Genomic DNA, 20,140 nt, shown 5'->3' on the forward strand with positions numbered 1-20,140 from the left:
AACTTGAATAAAAATCAGTTATTTCTGTATTCACTGAATTTGACTCGAAAGGTTCTAAAAGATATTTATGTTATAAAGGTAAAAGGGAGTAAAAAGGGAGCATGTGACCTTGTTCATTCTAGCAGGTAAAGGGTTGATGTGATGGAGTTATTAATCAGAACATGGACTTTTAGGCACTCTGATTAAAAAGACTTTAGGGCGAGAATGTTATTCCAAATATTTTATGGTTATTTGTCATCGTCATCCAAAAAAATCAGCAAGTCTTCAGACTGGGAGAGCTTTATCAACCAGCAATGGATGATTGAGAAATTAGTAAGAAGGGAAAAAATAGTATTTGAAAGGAAATGTGAAAGAAATTTTGAAAGAAACTCTAAGAAGTTCTGATGAAAAGTCATGTTCCTGAAAGGTTAACTTTGCTTTTGCCTCCACAGATGCTGCCAGATTTGATGAATGTCTCTAGCATTTTGTTTTTATTTCACATATCCAACATCAACAGTATTTTACTTTTATATCGCTAAAAGGTGTAGCAATTGGTATCAGGTGGATATTATTGACTATGATATCCTTAATTGGGGTTGTTAATCTGGGCTAATCAGGGAGCCCTGGTTGACAGATATAAAAAGGGGATTTACCCTCAAAGCAGGGCACTGCTTGTCACTGGCCACTTGGGTGTTTCCTTTCTTCCTGGTGGTGGAAACTGAATAAACATCTGTACACCTTGTGTCTTTCACTGTCTCTCACACCTGCACATACAACATGGGTGCTAGGGGGAAAAAAAAAAGAAAAACATTTTTAAAAATAAAAAATAAAAAGGGGATTTACTCTCGAAGAAGGGCACTGCTTGTTGCTGGCCAACTGAGGTGTTTTCTTTTCTTCCCGGTGGTAGAAACTGAATAAACATCTGTACACCTTGTGTCTTTCATGGTGTCCCACACCTGCATACGCACATGGGTGCTGGGGAAAATATACGCACTATCGCAGTTAGTGATCCTGTTCACCCTCCAGAGCTGCCTCTGAGGGAGCTGGATCAGTGTGAGTTAAAAAAAAACAGGAGTGTCAGAAACCCTGTCACTCTGAGAACTGGCTCTGAGGGAGCTGGATTAGTGTAAAAAAAAAGAGAAAAAATTTTTTAAATGGGGGGGGATTCAGAGAATCTCCTGACTTCATGGACTGTTTCTGAACTAGCTGGTTAGAGCCAGTATACTATGCACTTGTAAATAAATGATGACGTGGTGATAGGCTACCGGCCTCTCTGCAGTTATTTCAGTGACAACGAGAGTGGGATTAATAACGTTACCACGCAAAAGCACCTACTGGCTGAAGCACAACTGGATTTCAAACAGGCATTACAGTTAGCATTGTCATTAGAAAATGTAGCTCGTGGAGCATGGGAGCTAGAGGACATCCAATGGAAGTGGAAACCCTCACCTGTCCGACTGAGCTTGGGGAACACTACATGAGGGGAAGCATGTTATAGAGTCTCACGCAGGACATATCCTGAGCAGGGGAACCCTAGGCCAGACTATAGCAAAATCCCACAGCAAAGCTAAGCCTCGGGCAAATGGCTAAAACGTTCTTCAGGATCTGGGCTGGCAAGCCATTGTAGTTGCTGCCATTGTGCGGACTCAAGATAGCAAAGGAGTCCTACAAGGCCTGACTTGAGTAAGAGAATTCATAGGCAGGACTCCAGGACAGTGCACAACTTGAAAAGTCCACCTACATGCAGGGTACAACAGTTAAACTGGTTAGCTGCATCCAAATCAGGACGAATGAAAAATTAATGTCTGTTTAAATGGTCACCTGGTTCTCATGGAGGTCGATACTGGCGCAGCTCCATCAGTGGTTGCAGCACCTGTTTTTAAAAATATTCACTCAGGTCTCCAACTCTTAAGTTTGCGCAAGACCTTAGCCTGACTGAGAATATACATTGCACAATCATCACAGATGAAGGATTTCCGATGAGAAGCTAATGATGCAGTTCTCACTAATTGGAGTAAAAGGTTCAGGGCCAAGACTGACGTGACAGAATTTGTTGAAAAAGATTCACCTTGATTGGTTCAATTTTTTTTTATTAGAAAATGGCTGCCTCTAGGAATTTCATTAGGATTTCACCAAGTCTTTCAGGAAGGGCTGGAGACTATCAAAGAAGCCAAGGTCACTTTATACATTGACCAGGAAGCAACTCTGCAATTTTGCAAGGCCCACCTACTTCCAAGTTGCCTTAGGGGAAAAAGTGGAGGCATAAATCAGGAGGCTGGAAAACAGAAGAATCATCAAACCAGTACAGTTTGCTAAATGGGCAGCACCGGTCATACCAGTGGTGAAGCCTGATAGCTCGGTTCACCTCTGTGGGGAATTTAAGAAAATGGTACATAGTTCCTTGCAGCTGGATAAATACTAATCCCTTGCAGAGAGGGCTTGTATGCAAGACTGGGGGGGTGGAGGGAGGGGTGGTCATCCTTCACAAAGCTAGACATGAGCCATGTTTTCTTGCAATTGCAACTAGATAAAGAGTCCCAGAAGTATGCCACAATTAATATCCATAAGGGTTTGTACCAATATATAAGACTGCCATATGAAATATCATCAGCCTGCGCCCTTTTCAAGCAGACCATGGACAACACATTAAAAGCCTACTCCAGCTCGCCATTTGTCTGGAGGTTAAACTAATAGGGAAGACCAACAAAGAGAACTTAAAGAACTTGGACATAATGCTTAAATGTTTCTCCCAGGCAGTCATATGCCTTAGAAAGGAAAAATGTGTGTGCCATGTATCCTAAGTGCGAGAGTCGACAAAACCAGGTTATACCCATTGTAAACTAAAGTGAGGGTGATCAAAGGTGCCCTGGCTCCGACGTCTGTATCAGAGTTTAGATCTTTTCTTGGGTTGGTGAATTATTACAGCAATTCATATGTAACCTGCCCTCCGTCTTAGCACTCTTACACCTGCTATTGAAAAAGAGCCAGCCTTGGAAATGGTCACAAAGCCAAGAAGTAGCTTTTGGGGAAATGAAAAAGCAGCTATCGTTATCTATGATGTTGGCCCATTACAATCCAAAACAAGGTGGTGGTAGCAATCTTTGAGAAGATTTGTAGCTCAGGTTGATGATAAGTATGTAAGTTAGCTCGCTGAGCTGGAAAGTTTGTTTTCAGATGTTTCATGATGAGGGAACATCATTAGTGAGAGTCTCCAATGAAGAACTGGTGGTATGTCCCGCCTCTCTACTTATAGGTCTTGGCTTCATAAGGTGGGTGATGTCATTTCCGGTTCCTTTTTTCAAGGGTAGGTAGATGGGATCTAAGTCGATATCTTGATGGAGTTCTGGTTAGAATACCATGCCTCTAAGAATTCTCATGCGTGTCTTTGTCCTAGGATGTGTGTGTTGCCCCAATCAAAGTGGTATCGTTCTTTGTCTGTATGTATGGAAACTAGTAATAGTGGGTCGTGTCTTTTGGTGGCGAGTTAGTGTTCATGTATCCTGGTGGCAAGTTTTCTGCTTGTTTGTCCAATGTAGTGTTTTTTTTAAACAGTTCTTGCATGGTATTTTGTAAATGATGTTAGTTTTGCTAGTAGTATCTAACAGATCCTTTAGGTTCATCAATCACTATTTAAGTGTGTTGATAGGTTTGTGGGCTATCATGTTGCCAAGAAATCTGAGTAGTCTGGAAATCATTTCTGATATCTCTTTGATGTAAGGTAATATGGCTATGGTTTTTGGTTGCAATGTGCCGGTGTGTTTGTGCTGGTTTCTGAGGAATCGGTGGATTGTGTTTATTGGGTACCCATTTTTCTTGAAAACATTTATACAACATTTTTTTTCTGCTGTTTGCAGTTCTTGGGTGCTGCAGCGAGATGTAGCTTGTTGAAATAATTTCTTGATGCAGCTCGGTTTGTGGGTGTTGGGATGATTGCTTCTGAAGTTAAGTATTTGGTCTATGTTTGTTGTTTTTCTGTAGACGCTGGTTTGAAGCTCTCCATTAACTGTACATTCAACTGTCACATCTAGGAATGAGAGTCTGTTGTCGTTCTCCTCCTCTTTTGTGAATTTTATGCCTGTCAGGATATTGTTGATGGTGTTGTAGGATTCCTCTCATTTGTTCCGTTTTGTGATGTCAAAAGTATCATCCCCGTCGCCAACCCAAAGTTTGGGTTGGATAGATGGGAGGGCAACTTGTTCAAGTCTCTGCATTACTGCTTCTGCTATGAGACCTGATATTGGTGATCTCATAGGTGTTCCATTGACCTATTTGTAGGTTTTGTTACTGAATGTGAAGTGGATGGTGAGGCACAGGTCCACTAGCTTGAAGATGTTGTCTCTGTTGATGAGGCAATACTGACATGCAATGCCTCGCCGTACAGTATAGGGGTAGTATTGGCTCACCGGTGGCCCAAAGGAGAGGAACATCAGACAGTGTGTGCTTCCCAGACATTGGTTGATATCAAACATAAATACACCCAGGTAGAGAAGGAAGATTTTGCTGTCATCTTTGGTATGAGAAAGTTTCACAAATACCTTTACAGACATGAATTTGTCATAGTATTAGACCACAAATCCCTACCACGGCCACTTAAAGACGACAACGTGATGCCACCCATAGGCTCTGGTCGAATGCAATGGTAGGCCCTTATTCTTAGTGAGAATAAAGTACAAGTTGGAACACTGTCCAGGAAATCATGGCTAATGTGGATGAGCTACCTGCCAAAGGCAGATATTCAACCGGTGGTGCCTCACCTGGAAGAGTCCATTCTGGTTTTAAACATTCTGGACACCCTTCCGGTCATTGCTGACAATATCTGATAGTGAGCACTAAAAGATCCCATCTTGGTAGAACTAAAACAGCTGGTGGTAATGGGGGCAACAGAAGGGACATCACAACCAGGGTTGAAATCTTTCTGGGCCTGGCGAGATCTGATCATCATAAAGGATGGCATATTATTGTGGGGAGCAAAAGTGATTTCCCAGAGTATAGGCCCTCCTGAAGAAGGGCTTATGCCCGAAACGTCGATTCTCCTGCTCCTCGGATGCTGCCTGGCCTGCTGTGTTTTTCCAGCACCATATTTTTTAACTCTGGTCTCCAGCATCTGCAGTCCTCGCTTTCTCCTACATGTTAACTATGCCAGTCTTTTCTTGGCTCAATGTTCCTGGTCATCATGGATGCCCATTCAAAGCAGTTGGACGTGCATAGAGTCCATTCGTGAAACTTGGGGTTGGTGATTGAAAAGCTGCAAGCATCATTTGCAATACATACACTCCCGGAAGTATTGGTTATGGACAATGAATGTCATTTACCAACAGTAAATTTGGGTATTTCCTAAAGTCAAATGGCTTTCAACATATTCAGACAGCTCCATACCATCCATCATCCAATAGTGTGGCAAAAAGAATAGTCCAAACATAGAAGGCAAACTTAAAAAAACAGCCTACAGCCTTGCTTGCAACCAAATTGTCCCAGCTCCTGTTCGATTATAGGACCACTGCTCACACAACTACAGGGATAGCTCCAGTAGAGTGGTTGATGGGGAGAAGATTCCACACCAGGTTAAATCTGATATTTTGGTGGGGGGGAGGGGGGGCTATGTGCAGTTATTTCAGAGTATAACACTACAATCTACTTTTAAGGATGTGGTAACATAGTACGTTGGAAATCACAACAGTGTTTGGCAACAGTTCAAAGTCAAAACTTTCATCTGACATTACTGAATCAAAAGGAAATGACCTTCTTGACCTGTCTATAGTTGACCACACCAAAAGCAGTGTTATTCTTCATCTGGATTCTGATCCACCCAGCTCTACCTCACGACAATCTCCTTTGTTTCTTCCACTGTTGCAAAATTACCAGATTTATTAGATTGCTTACCTGACATGAAGAACTGAATGAGCAGAAAATTCCTCCAATTAAATATTGGGAAGACTTAAGTTCTTTATTTTGGTCACCACCTAAATTCTGTTCCCGAACAATAGTCTGAGATCAAACTCATCTACTCACAAATTTCATTTCATACTTATCTCATAGGTGAGTTTCAACTTCAAATATACATGATTATTGAGATCGTTTATTTCCTCCTCTATAGCCACCTCATCTCAATTCATCGTTACTAAAACTCAACTAAGCTCTTGATCTCTGTAGATTTTACTATTCCAGTGCACTCCTGGCTGATCTCCCACATTCTACCCTCCAAAATCCTGAAGCCAGCTTAAATCTGTCATCTATGTTTTAAATCAAAGTAAACCTTATTAAGATATCAACCCTGTGCTCACCAATCTATACTGTCGGTCTCAGTAAATGTGCCCTTTTGTGCCACTTCCTAATTACAGATTGTTTATACTGGCTGAGTGATCTGATTTTCCACACCGATGGCAGTTTTTGAGTCTGCATTGATGCTCATCTCTCAACCACCATTTTGTGAACGCTCATGCTCGAGTTTAACTGTTGAGCTTCCTTGGTCACTTACATCCAGTGATTTGAGTCTAGGTTACTCTCTATCTGGATACTCTTTTCTGGATTGCTTCACATCTTAAATCACAGATCAATCTGTCTCTGATAAACTGAATTAAATTAATACAGTTCTCTGTACTTTCACACAGAGCCTTACAGCACCAAAATTTCCTGCCATTTTATACTTGTTTTTTTAAATTGGGAAAGGGCCTATGTAGCACAATGTACAAAAAATTTTAGCAATACCTTGCTTTTATCCCCCTTTAAAGCAAGATAACCCTGAAGCTGCCTTCACCCCACCTACCTTCACCCCCTGAAAAAGTCTACAACCCAAGTCAAAACATAGCCTTCCATGTTACTGTGAGTATTCCTAGAGGGTGAACAGGTAACAAGCTTCTTGTACAGTATTCACCACTTCCCTGAGGTGAATTTTGTTTTAAATCTATGCTAACAGTGCTATTCTCCTCTTCTTTTTCAAAGTACCTCAGAAATCTGCAGTAAGGGCCACGATTGTGACAGCCTGACAAATTTAAGCAATACAAGTACACAACAATATCTAAGTACAATGATACAAACTTTGTGGGAAAGTAAGCTGTAAGGAGAATGTGAAGAGTCCACAAAGATATATAGATGATTCAGTGATTGGGCAAGAAAGTGACTTTTTTTCTTAATTACAGAATGTGGCTGTTGCTGCCTAGGCCAGCATTTATTGCCCATCCTAAATGCCCAGAGGAGAGCTAAGAGTCAACCACATTGCTGTGGGTCTGAAGTCACATGTAGGCCTTGCCAGGTAAGGCTGGCACATTTCTTTCCTTAAAGGACATTAGCAAACCGGATTTTTTTTTCAAACAATTGCCAATGGTGTTCGGGTAATCATTGGACTCTTAATTCCAGATTATTTGGTACTGTATTCAAATTCCACCACCTACCATATAGCAGCATTCAAACCTGGATACCTAGAATATTACCTAGGTTTTAGGACTAGTCATCTCATGCTAATACCACCAAGCCACCAGCTCCCCATGACTATTACGTACTATATTGTGGTGAGACGTGAAATCATTCTGAAAACAGAATGAAAAAGCAGATTTCTTTTAAAAGGTGAGGGACTAGTCCAATGTTTGTATTCTGAGCAATACAAGTGTCCTTGTTTTGTTAGCACATTAGCCAAAATGCTAGCTGAATAGTTTGATATAAAAGCCCAATTGCTCACACATTGTCTAAGAAACAATTTTTTAAAAAAAAAATAGAGTAACAAGTGTACTTATTCTTTTGTCTCGGGTTTTCTTCTCCCCTCCAAGAATTGAAACATTCAGGATCTTTCTAATTCAATGCAATATTTAATTTCCAAATAAAAGTGATCCGTTAGGTTTAGCACATATAAGTTGGCTGAATATTTCATTTTCATAATGGATGAATTGTGTTGTGCATTCCAAAATGTGGTCCAATTATGAATATCACATAATTGGAAATTAATTGTGAAACCTGAACAGCTATCACATGCAACGGGTTAAAATTTATGAGAAACTTCTGCTGCGATAAATTTTTTTTTAATCAAGGACACATCAGAAAAATTTAAAAGAACATTTTAATATCATTCTTCGACATATTTGCACGCTATTTTTCTTTTTGACTTTTCTGAACAAATAGCTGATATGGTCTAATGATTTATAATAATCTGTCAAAGAATCAGTGAAGTATACTTCACAGACACAGCATCGTTATACTTAGCAAAATGTGTAACTGACTAGCATTAGTGAGTTTTGAGAGGATTTGCAGCTCAGGTTGAGATGCTGGATGTATGCTTGCTTGCTGAGCTGGAAGGTTCATTTTCAGACATCTTGTTATCATACTAGGTAACATCATCAGTAAGCCTCTGGTGAAGCACACGTGTTAGTGACCCGCATTCTATTTATGTGTTTAGGTTTCCTTGGGTTGGTGATGTCATGTCCTGTGGTGATGTCATTTCCTGTTCTTTTTCTCAGCAGTATCCTTACATACAGATGAGTAAGGACACTACTTCAACTGGGACAATACATCCATCCTAGGGCAAGCCAAACAGAGACATGTACAACAATTCCTGGAAGAATGGCATTCCAACCAGAACTCTATCAACAAACACATCGACTTGGACCCCATTTACCACCGTCTGAGAAAAATAACATAAAATTACATCACCAACCCAAGGAAACTTAAACACATAAATAGAAAGTGAGTCTCTAATACCAGTGCTTCACCGGAGGCTCAATGATGATGTTACCTAGTATGGTAATGAAACGTCTGAAAACAAACCTTCCAGCTCAGCAAGCAAAGGTACATCCATTGACTAGCATATTGGGGAAGTCTCAGAGAACTGCCAACATGGGCCATAAATTTTTAATCAATCACGAGACCCCATGCAAATTTTTAAGCCTCAAATTAATTTGTTTTTATGAGATTATCAAATGCAATCTATTTTATAAACACTTTATCTTTCAATTCCATGACTCAAGTCTCAACTAATACTCACGTGATTAAACCTCCTAGTGAAGGCTACGACATTTGGTGATGAACTGTGCTTTTCCTTTTTATTCCAGCCACAACTTGACAGCTCCTAGAAAACAAATTGTTGAACTTATTACAAGATTAATCAGTGTAAACCAGGCTTTCCAATGCCAAATATGGTTGTTTCTTTCCACATTCATACACTCATGACTGCTTTCGTAGAGAGGCCTCCAAAATTCTATGTTTCATAAATCTGACTTCATTCAAAAGTCTGTAACTCATGTTGATCTAAGCATCAAGCCCAGTTTACACATCACTATTTGCATTGCTGACCTATGTCAACATTAAATCAAGCAATACCTGAGGCTTCAACAAAAATCTGTTTTCAAGTCCCTCCTTTGCCTTGCTCTATTCTATGTCTATAACCTCCTCTTGTCCCACAATCCCTCAGAAGAATATGCAGTCACATAATACTGTATTTTGAGCATCACAACTTTCAATTGCATCACCATTGTTGACTGCCCTTAGTTGTCTCAGGCCTAAACAGTCTCATTCTCAAGACATTCATCAAAAGTAGGCTCTTGAAGCAAACATTTGGCTTGCTTCATGATGTAGCTTGGTGTTAAATCTTGCTTCCTAACACTCCAGTGAGGACATGTTTTTTACTTTAAAGGCATTTTATAAATACATATTGGTGTTGTTACTTAGCCCAACTCCCCAAAACCTTTCCGTTGTCTACAAAGCATAAATCCGGAGTGTCACGGAACAGTTCTCAAATGTTGGAGATATGTGATGCCACAACTAAGCACAAAGCTCGACACCATCCACAATAAACATTAAGGAGCAATAACTTACTTTAATGCAGGATCTGGAATTTTCTTTTGGGGAAAAACTAATAGCTTGGAAAGCATTTGTTTTCAATTCAGAGGTCCAGCGGAAGCTAGATATGTAAAACAATTTCTCCTGAAGGCAGACAATAGCTTAGAAGTGTTATGAAATAGGGGTACCTCAGTGTAAGGATTTTAGGTTGAAAGATCCAGACCACAAGTATTTGGTTAGACCTTAATGGGGTTATTTGAAGCTGAGAAAGTCTAAGGGCAGTTATGTGATTAGATCAAGGAAGAGGTTAATTCTCAACATTGAATTGAGAATTCTCAACAGTCAATTGAAAGAAACAGTTAGGGTAAACATATATATGTGATATGTCCCTATCCCTGGATTGAAAGTCTCATATTCAAATTCCACTTGCTACAGAGATGTGTAAATCAATCTCTGAATAGAATAGAAAAATAGGTTAAATTTTTAAAAATTTACACGAGACAAAAACTGCTACTGTTCATGGTTAATAGATGAAAAAAATACATCAGGTGATTTGGGATGGAAAACAAAAGTTCAATTATGTGTAAGAGTACTTCTGGATATAAAATAAAAGGAAAATTGAAGGGCTCGTGGCAGAGTGCTAGTGTCCTTGCTTCTGGGCCAGGAGGCCTCGCTTCAAGTTCTACCTAATCTGGATGCGCATCATATATCTGAACAAGTTGATTAAAAATAACTGAAGGGGAACAGGCTGAAGGGTGGTTAAGAAGGGGGACATATTTATGATTGGCAAATTAGAGGCATACTGATGAAAATTGTTTTTGTGCAACAATTAGTAAAGATTTGGAAAAGCACTGTCTAATAAGGTACTAGATACCATGAAATAGAACCATTAATACGGAGTGAGATTTGAGATGTTTTGTAGCTAAGGTTGAGGTTCTGGATGTAAGTTTGCTCGCTGAGCTGGAAGGTTCGTTTTCAGATATTTCGTCACCATACTAGGCAATATAGTCAGTGAGCCTCCAGTAAAGCACCGGTGTTTGTGACCCGCTTTCTATTTGTGTGTTTAGATTTCCTTAGGTTGGTGATGTCATTTCCTGTTCTTTTCCTCGGAGGGTGTTAAATGGGGTCCAAGTCAATGTTGAAAATGTGTTGCTGGAAAAGCACAGCAGGTCAGGCAGCATCCAAGGAACAGGAAAATCGACGTTTCGGGCATCAGCCCTTCTTCAGAATGAGGGCTGAAGAAGGGCTGATGCCCGAAACGTCGATTCTCCTGTTCCTTGGATGCTGCCTGACCTGCTGCGATTTTCCAGCAACACATTTTCAACTCTGATCTCCAGCATCTGCAGTCCTCACTTTCTCCTCCAAGTCAATGTGTTTGTTGGTTGAGTCCCAGTTGGAATGCCAGGCTTCTATGAATTCTTGTGCATGTCTCTGATTGGCTTGTCCTAAGATAGATGTGTCGTCCCAGTCAAAGTGATGTCCTTTCTCATCTGTATGTAAGGATACTAATGAGAGTAGGTCATGTCTTTTTGTGGCTAGTTGATGTTCATGTAACCTGGTGGCTAGCTTTCTGCCTGTTTGTCCAATGTAGTGTTTGTTACAGTTCTTGCAAAGTATTTTATAAATTAAGTTAGTTTTGCTTGTTGTCCGTTTGGGGTCTTTCACATTCATTAGCTGCTGTTTTAGTGTGTTGGTGGGTTTGTGGGCTACCATGATGCCAAGAGGTCTGAGTAGTCTGGCAGTCATTTTTGAGACGTCTTTGATATAGGGGAAAGTGGCTAAGGTTTCTGGGCACGTTTTGTCTGCTTGTTTAAGTTTGTTGCTCAGATATCAGCAAACTGTGTTCATTGGGTACCCATTCTTTTTGAATACACTGCATAGGTGATTATCCTGTGCTCTGCGTAGTTTCTCTGTGCTACATCTTGTGTGGTGGCTCATTGAAATAATGTTCTATTGCAGCTTTGTGGGTGTTAGGATGATTGCTTCTGTAGTTCAGTATTTGGTCTGTATGTGTTGTTTGCCTGTAGATGCTGGTTTGAAGTTCTCCATTGGCTGTTCACTCTACTGTCACATCTAAGAATGGCAGTTTATTGTTGTCTTCCTCCTCTTTTGTGAATTTTATGCCAATAAGGATGTTATTGATGGTCTTGAAAGTTTCCTCTAATTTCCTCAAATATTTCATCCATGTAGTGGACTCAAAGTTTGGGTTGGATAGTTGATAGAGTTGTTTGTTCAAGTCTCTGCATTACCATCTCTGCTAAGAATCCTGATATTGGAGATCCAATGGGTGTTCCGTTGATTTGTCTGTAGGTTTTGTTATTGAAAGTGAGTGGTTGGTAAGGCAAAGGTCCACTACCTTAACGATGTTATCCTTGCTGATGAAGTTGGTAGTGTTTGGTGCATGTGTCTTTGGTTCTTCTAATAGTGTAGTCAGTGTTTCCTTGGCCAGGTTGATGTTGGTGGACATGAACAGGGCTGTTACATCAAAGGAGACCATTGCTTCATCCTCTTCTATCTTGGTGTCTTTGATGGTGTTCAGGAATTCTTTGGTGGAGTGGATGGAGGGGTGTGAGTCTTCTACTAAGTGTTTTAGTCTTTGGTGTAGCTCCTTGGCTAATCTGTATGTAGGTGTTCCAGGTAGCGAGACAATGGGTCTGAGGGGGCGCCTGGCTTGTGAATTTTGGGTAATCTTTAGAAGCATGGTGTGTTAGATCTGTTTGATTTCATTTTTGGGAAGTCTGTCTTATTTCATGTCCAGGTTTCTGAAGTTTTGAGTCAGGTGTGATTCAGTTCTCTAGTTGTGGGGTCGTGTCTATCGCCACCTGCTGGTAAGTATCAGTATCTGTAAGTAGTGCATTCACTTTCTCAATATTGTCTCTTCGGTTTACAATGACTGTCAAGCATCCTTTGTCTGCAGGTAGGATAACGATGTTTTTATCTTTTGGAGCCCTTCTAGTCCTTTTCTTTCTTGTGTACTGAGTATGTTTCCTTTCTTTTCTCTGCTTAATGTTGGTATGACTGTCTGTTTGGTTTTCTTCTGTGAGTTCATTGTCTTTCAGTGTTGTTTTTAATGCTAAGGAATATTTCCTGTTCACATCCTGGAAGTTATAATTTAATCCTCTTACTAAGACAGCTTCTTCAGTGCCTGTTAAAGGTCAGTCAGATAAGTTTTTTATTCATGCTTCTGTGTTGTCTGTGTTATTATTTTGTGGGTTGTTTAGTTTTTGCATCTTCTGTGTTCTTCACTGTCTAACGCCTAAGGTGCATTGTACTATGTCTGTCATTCATGGTCTGTTGCGTTACTGAGTAAGGTTTTTTTGGCAAGACACTTCCCGGTTGTATTTATAGTCTGTTGTGGGCATCATTAACTAATTCGCTAAGTATTGTGCAGCCATTTTGCTCTGCTATTCTTTTGGCTAGTGGGATGTTATGGGGAGGTTTGTATTTCAGACATTTGATGGTACCTGTTTCTCTCGGCATTCGTGCAGAAAATATAGCTGATCATGGATGGTGCTCTGTTGGATAGCGTTGGTTTCCCATTTTAAGGCCAGTTTTATCGTATTGCACCCATCGGAGTTAGTGCGTTTTTGGAAGTTTTGCAGCTCAGGTTGAGGTTCTGGGTGTAAGTTTGTTCACTGAGCTGGAAGGTTCATTTTCAGATGTTTCGTCACCATCCTAGATAATATCATCAGTGAGCCTCCAATGAAGCAATGGTGTTAGTGACCCGCTTTCTATTTATGTGCTTAGGTTTCCTTGGGTTGGTGATATCATTTCCTGTGGCAATGTCAGTTCCTGTGGTGATGCCATTTCCTGTTCTTTTTCTCAGAGGGTGTTAAATGGAATCCAAGTCGATGGGTTTGTTTGGCTTCCCCTGGGATGGATGTGTAGTCGACTGAGTCAACACATCCATCCTAGGACGAGCCAAGCACAGACACGCACAAGAATTCCATGAAGCATGGCATTTCAACAGGAACTCCTCAACAACATTCCAACAAACACATCGACTTGGACCCCATTTACCACCCTCTGAGAAAAAAAAACAGGAAATGGCATCACCAACCCAAGAAAATCTAAATGCAAATAGAAAGCGGATCATGACCACGTGCTTCACTGGAGGCTCACTGATTATGTTACTCAGTATGGTGATGAAACATCTGAAAATGAAACTTCCAGCTCAATGGGCAAATTTACACCCAGATTCATTAATAGGGAATTTGTTAAAGATTTAAATAAAAATATATTACAGGGATAAGGGGAAAGAAGAACAGTGAAATTGCCCTGAGAAAGCACCAGGGCAGAAGATGTGAACAAAATGGCATCATTGTATGATGCACCATTTAACGATCCTGTGAAACAGTAAGGAGCCAATTTTAGCCTTGGGAAAAACTGATCATTATTAGCACAAGACTACCTCATGCTGACAAGAAAAAATGCAGGGCAGGTGTGAGCAATAGACTGCACCCAATTAACATGCAGTGCAAATTTAAAAAAAGACAATGGCCTCATCTTCCAGTCAATGACAAAGAGAATGTGCTCACCACTGATCGCACTTGAATCTACCACTTACCATTTTATACTGGAAGTTCTTGCAATGTCCAGTGTTGGCTCCAACAGGGTTGCAGTAACAAACAGGAGGTTTGAACTGAAGACATGCCGTTTAAGATGTGACTTCGGTTCATTACCTTGCATTGTTTGACATGAAGTTGTCACTCTCAGACAATGGGTGGCTTCCCTCAGTGGCAGCACATACTCTCTCCAACAAAATATTCACATTTCCCCCACCCCTTCTCCCTTCAAAACATGCAAACACCCTCTTCCCCAAAAACACTAGCTTCCCCCCTCTTTCTGCCCAAAACACACCCTACCCCCCCTCTATCTGCCCTGAAATGCTCAAACTCCTACTCTCAATCTCCCTCTCTCATGACCCCTCCCACTCTTCTCACCCTCAACCACGCTGGTGCAGGAATGTGAGATAAAATTTGCCAGGTTGTAGAGAACATTGGCAATGTGCCATGTGCATGCTTCAGACATCAAGGCAGTGTTAACTTTGTCTAGTCAATGCTATGCTTTGATACTCCAGCTCATTTACTTGATAATTTATATTACTCATCAGACTTCGTACATATCTGAAAACAGCAACTTTTGCCCCATTTACGAAAAGCTCTGTGCAAAAAATAGTAAAAGCCAAATAGCCCAAATCTCTCTGGTTCTGGCCATCTGATACCACTATGGTATATTCAACAGCAATACAGGCAGGATCAAACCCGCAGTCAGAAATTAAAACTGCCTTATCACGTGCGCTTGTTGGAACCTTCACCATATCCCAACATGCATCAGTGACTTAGCCTGAGAAATTCACCGCTCCCATACTGGAAGATGTAGGCCATGATTTATGTACGAGTGGTTTCAAATCCCTCTGTAGCTTTTCCTATTCAAATAATATTCAGCTCATCTCTTCTTGCTGCCAAAGTGCATAACTTCACATTTTCCCTCACATTCTACTCCAATTCACAAATCTTTCCACAAACTGTACCTGCAGACTTGTCATCCAAATCACTTCCTCTCCCATTCCTTTTTGCATCATCCACAAACTTGGCAATATTTCATTCATTTCCCTCCTCTAAGCCAGTCATTTACACTGCAAATAATTGTGGCTGCAGCTCTGATTACTGTGGTGCTCCATTAGTTAGAGACTGCTGATATGAAAATGTCCCCTTTCATAAAACATGGACGGTTGGGATAATTGGTTGATTCTCTATCCATGCTAATATATTGCCCTCAATGCTACGGGCTATTATCATGTTAAATAACTTTATATGTGGCAGCTTATCAAATGTCTTTTGGAAATCCACTAATGCTATATTTACTGGTCTTTCTTTATCTATCTTGCTTATTACCAGCTCTAAGAATTCTAATAAATCTCTCAGGTATGATTTCCTCTGCCTGAAGCCATGATGACTCCATTGGTAATATTATGCATTTCTAAATGCTTTGCTATTACAAGAAAGCAAAATACTGCAGACACTGAAAATATATAATAAAACGAGGGAGTGCTGGAGAAACTCCACAAGTCTGGCGGCATCAGTGGAGAGAGAAACAGAGGCAACATTTCAAGTCAGATATGACTACTTCAGAACCGAAAGGAATGCAAAACTTGTATTTTTTTATGCAGTTGACTGAAGGGGAGGAGAAGAAACTGGAACAGGTTTTGAGGTTATCTGCAGCAGAAGACAAAGACAGTGTTAAAGAGAAGTAGAGATATAAAAGGTGATGTAAATGAAGGTTTGAATAGGAGAAATATAATTTATATAAGGCACAGTCAGTAGGGGGAGTTAGAACAAAGAGACAAAGTGAGAGAGAAAGAGAGAGATGCAGGATAAATAAAGTACAAGATAATCCTCGGAAGTTGTGCAAAGTATAATGGAGTCCAAGAGCCTTTAGCCAAATTATTGCTCAAATGATAGTTATTGTACTTGGTATATTCCGTCTTTGCCCTTTAGATTATGTCTTCTATCATGAAAACTGATAGAAAGTACTTGTTTAACTCTGCCATTTCCTGGCTCCCCACTATTATTTCCCTCGCCTCATCAGCTAAGGGATCGATGTTGACTTTAGCCTCTCTCTTCCTTTTTATATATTTGAAGGAACTCTTATACTTGCTTTTGTACAGTTTGTTGGCTTAACCACAGTTTGTTTCCTCCCACCTCACTTTTTTAAAGTCATCTTCTGTTGTCCTTTAAAATGTTTCCAATTCTCTGACTTACCATTAACCTTTTCACCATTCTACATTTTTTCTTTCAAGTTAAAAGGAACTCTTAACTTCCTTGGTTAACTATAGCTATTTACTCCCTTCTTCCTCACTGGGATACATTTTTACTGTGAGTCATGAACTATTTTCTTAAACATCTGCGGTTGTTCATCAACTATCTTTTCTTCAATTGGTGCTTCCCTGTCCGTTCCAACCAACTGAGTCTCATTCCTTTATAATTACCCTTCTTACACAGCACAGTTCAACACAGTTGTTTGTGACCCAGACACTTCATTCTCAAAGTGAATGCTAAGTTCTACCATGTTGTGGTCATGGATTCCGAAGAGATAATTTAATCACAGTGGGAAACCATTTGGTCATTATGTCTGCACCGATTCTTCAAAGAAGTATCATTACCAAGTGAGGAGAAAGTGAGGACTGCAGATGCTGGAGATCAGAGCTGGAAAAGAGCAGCAGGTCAGGCAGCATCCAAGGAGCAGGGGAATCGACGTTTCGGGCATGAGCTCTTCTTCAGGAATTCTGAAGAAGGGCTCATGCCCGAAATGTCGATTCTCCTGCTCCTTGGATGCTGCCTGACCTGCTGCGCTTTTCCAGCAACACATTTTCAGCTATCATTACCAAGTGCCAATCTCCTGTTTTCTCCCCACATCTTTCCATGTTATTTCTAACCATATAATCATCCAGTGCCTTCTTGAAAGTCTCAAGTCAACCTGCCTCCATTTCTAGGCAATGCATTTCATAGCTACTTGCTGTGAGAAAACATTATTACTCATATTACCTTCGCTTCTTGTATATAGTTCTGCCTTCTCATTCTTGCTGCTTGTATGAGCAGGAATAGCTTTTCCCAAGCTTTTCTTTTTTTTATTTATTCATTTTGCCGGATGTAGGCATCCCTGGCTGGCCAGCATTTATTGCCCGTCCCTAGGTGCCCTTCAGCCAGTTCACAATTTTAAAAAACCTTTAGCAAATTTCCCCTCACCTTTTACTCTCCAACAAGACCAATGGTGCCCACAACTGCTCAGGATACTCAAATTGAGGTTTGACAGGTGTCTGAAGAAGTTCAACATTGCCTCCATGCTCTTGTACTGTCTGTCCCTATTAATAAAGCCAAGAACAGTTGATGCTTTTTATTAACTGCTCTTTTGAACCGTCCTGCCACCTTCAATGATCTGTACACATATGGTCTGTACACATATACTCCCAGGTCCCTCTGCTCCTGAACCCTCTTTAGAACTGTAGACCCTACTTTGGATTGTCTTTCAACAGTCTTCTTACCAAAGTGCATCACTTTACACTTCTTTACATTGAACCTCATCTGCCACCCATCAGTCCACTTCTTTATAGATTCCACTGTCCTCCTCACAATTTACAATTCTTCCAAGTTTTGTGTCATCAACAAACTATGAAGTTGTACACCATAATCCAGATCACTAACATATTATCAGGAAAGGCCTGGGTCCCAATAAGGACTGCTAAGGAACTGCATTACAAAATTTATGCCAGTCCAAAAAAAATAGCCATTTATCATCACTCTGTCTTCTATCACTTAGTCAACTTTATATCCACATTGCTGCAGTCCCTTTTATACAATGTGTAATATTCCTTCCAAGTATGTTGTGTAGCACTGTATGAAATGCATTCATGAAATCCATCTTATACAACAACAACTTCGCTCTCACTGAGCCTGTTATTTATTTAAATAATTCCAGCAAGTTAATTAAAAATTATTAACTTTAGAAATCTGTGCTGACTCTTCTTAATCAACCTACATCTTTCAAAGTGGCTACTGGTTCTATCCCAAATAATTGTTTCCAGAAGCTTGCCCACCACTGAAGTTAAACAGACTGTTCTGTAACTGCCAGGATCATCCTTCCATTCTTTTTTGAACAATTTACTCTGAGATCATCTATTAAACCTGCCTCATTGAAATTACCAGGTCCAAAATCCCATAAGCCCTGTTTGGATCCACAATATATTGTTCTAGGAAACTGTCCCGAATATGATCTTGTGAAGTCTTCCTCGTGGCTTTCTCTACCAATTCAATTTTCCCAATCTACAAAAAGATTAAAGTCACCCATGATTAAACTACTGTTTTTTCACTAGCCCTCATTATCTCCTGATTTAATCTGTCTCACAATATAGCTACTTGTTCGAGGTTGGCAAACTACCCCCACCAGTCTCCTCTCCATTGTTATTTCTTAACTCTATTCATAAGGGCCCTACTTTTTTCTGTTCAAGACTATTTCTTGCTGTTGCACTCTTTCTATTCCATATCAACAAAGATACATCCACCACCCTACCTTTCCCGTTTACCATATCAAAAGTCACATGATCCAACCCATCCATGCCGACCTGATTTCCCAACCTAATCTAGTTCCACCTGCCAGCACCTGGCCCATATCCCTCCAAAACCTTCCTATTCATATACCCATCCAAATGCCTTTTAAACGTTGCAATTGTATAAGCACCACTTCCTCTGGCAGCTCATTCCATACACATACCATCCTCTGTGTGAAAAAGTTGCCTCTTAGAAGTCCCTTTTATATTTTTACCCTCTCACCCTAAACCTATGCCCTCTAGTTCTGGACTCCCTCACCCCAGGGAAAAGACTTTGTCCATGCCCTTCAATTTTGTAAAAGTCTATTAGTCACACCTCAGCCTCTGACGCTCCAGGGAAAACAGCCCCAGCCTGTTCAGCTGCTCCAAATAGCTCAAATCCTCCAACCCTGGCAAAATCCTTGTAAATCTTTTCTGAACTCTTTCAAGTTTCACAATATCTTTCCGACAGGAAGGAGATCAGAATTGCACGCAATTTTTCAACAGTGGCCTAACCAATGTCCTGTATAGCCGCAACATGATGCCCAACTCCTGGAATCAATGCTCTGACCGATAATGGAGAGCATACCATCTACCTGCGACTCTACTTTCAAGGAGCTATGAACCTGCACTCCAAGGTCTCTTTGTTCAGCAACATTCCTGAGGACCTTACCATTAAGTGTATAAGTCCTGCTAAGATTTACTTTCTCAAAATGCAGCACCTCACACTTATCTGAATTAAACTCCATCTGCCACTTCTCAGCCCATTGGCCCATCTGATCAAGATCCTGTTGCAATCTGAGGTAGCCTTCTTCACTGTCCACTACACCTCCGATTTTGGTGTCATCTGCAAACTTACTAATTGTACCTCTTATGCTCGCATCCAAATCATTTATGTAAATGACAAAAAGTAGCGGACCCAGCGCCGATCCTTGTGGCACTCCACTGGTCACAGGCCTCCAGTCTGAAAAACACCCTCCACCACCACCTTCTGTCTTCTACCTTTGAGCCAGTTCTGTATCCAAGTGGCTAGTTCTCCCTGTATTCCATGAGACCTAACCTTGCTAATCAGTCTCCCATGGGAAACCTTGTCGAACGCCTTACTGAAGTCCATATAGATCACATCTACTGCTCTGCCCTCATCAATCCTCTTTGTTACTTCTTCAAAAAACTCAAGTTTGTGAGGCATGATTTCCCATGCACAAAGCCATGTTGACTATCCCTAATCAGTCATTGCCTTTCCAAATACATGTACATCTCTCCAACAGCTTGCCCACCACTGACGTCAGGCTCACTGGTCTATAGTTTCCTGGC

At 40.6% G+C, this 20,140-nt stretch overlaps 1 protein-coding gene across 4 annotated transcripts in view; it reads right to left on the minus strand.

Moving 5' to 3' along the window:
• The window catches only part of ralgps2 (Ral GEF with PH domain and SH3 binding motif 2), a 436,511-nt gene that overhangs the window by 233,166 nt on the left and 183,205 nt on the right, over positions 1-20,140 (minus strand). For all 4 annotated transcript variants that reach the window (XM_072573456.1, XM_072573458.1, XM_072573455.1 and 1 more), the window contains one exon: positions 8,948-9,031. In XM_072573456.1, the coding sequence (XP_072429557.1) occupies positions 8,948-9,031 (84 nt within the window). The remainder of the gene's footprint in view (positions 1-8,947; positions 9,032-20,140) is intronic.

Source organism: Chiloscyllium punctatum, chromosome 7 (genome assembly GCF_047496795.1).
Source record: "Chiloscyllium punctatum isolate Juve2018m chromosome 7, sChiPun1.3, whole genome shotgun sequence".
In the NCBI taxonomy this organism is placed as follows: Eukaryota; Metazoa; Chordata; class Chondrichthyes; order Orectolobiformes; family Hemiscylliidae; genus Chiloscyllium; species Chiloscyllium punctatum.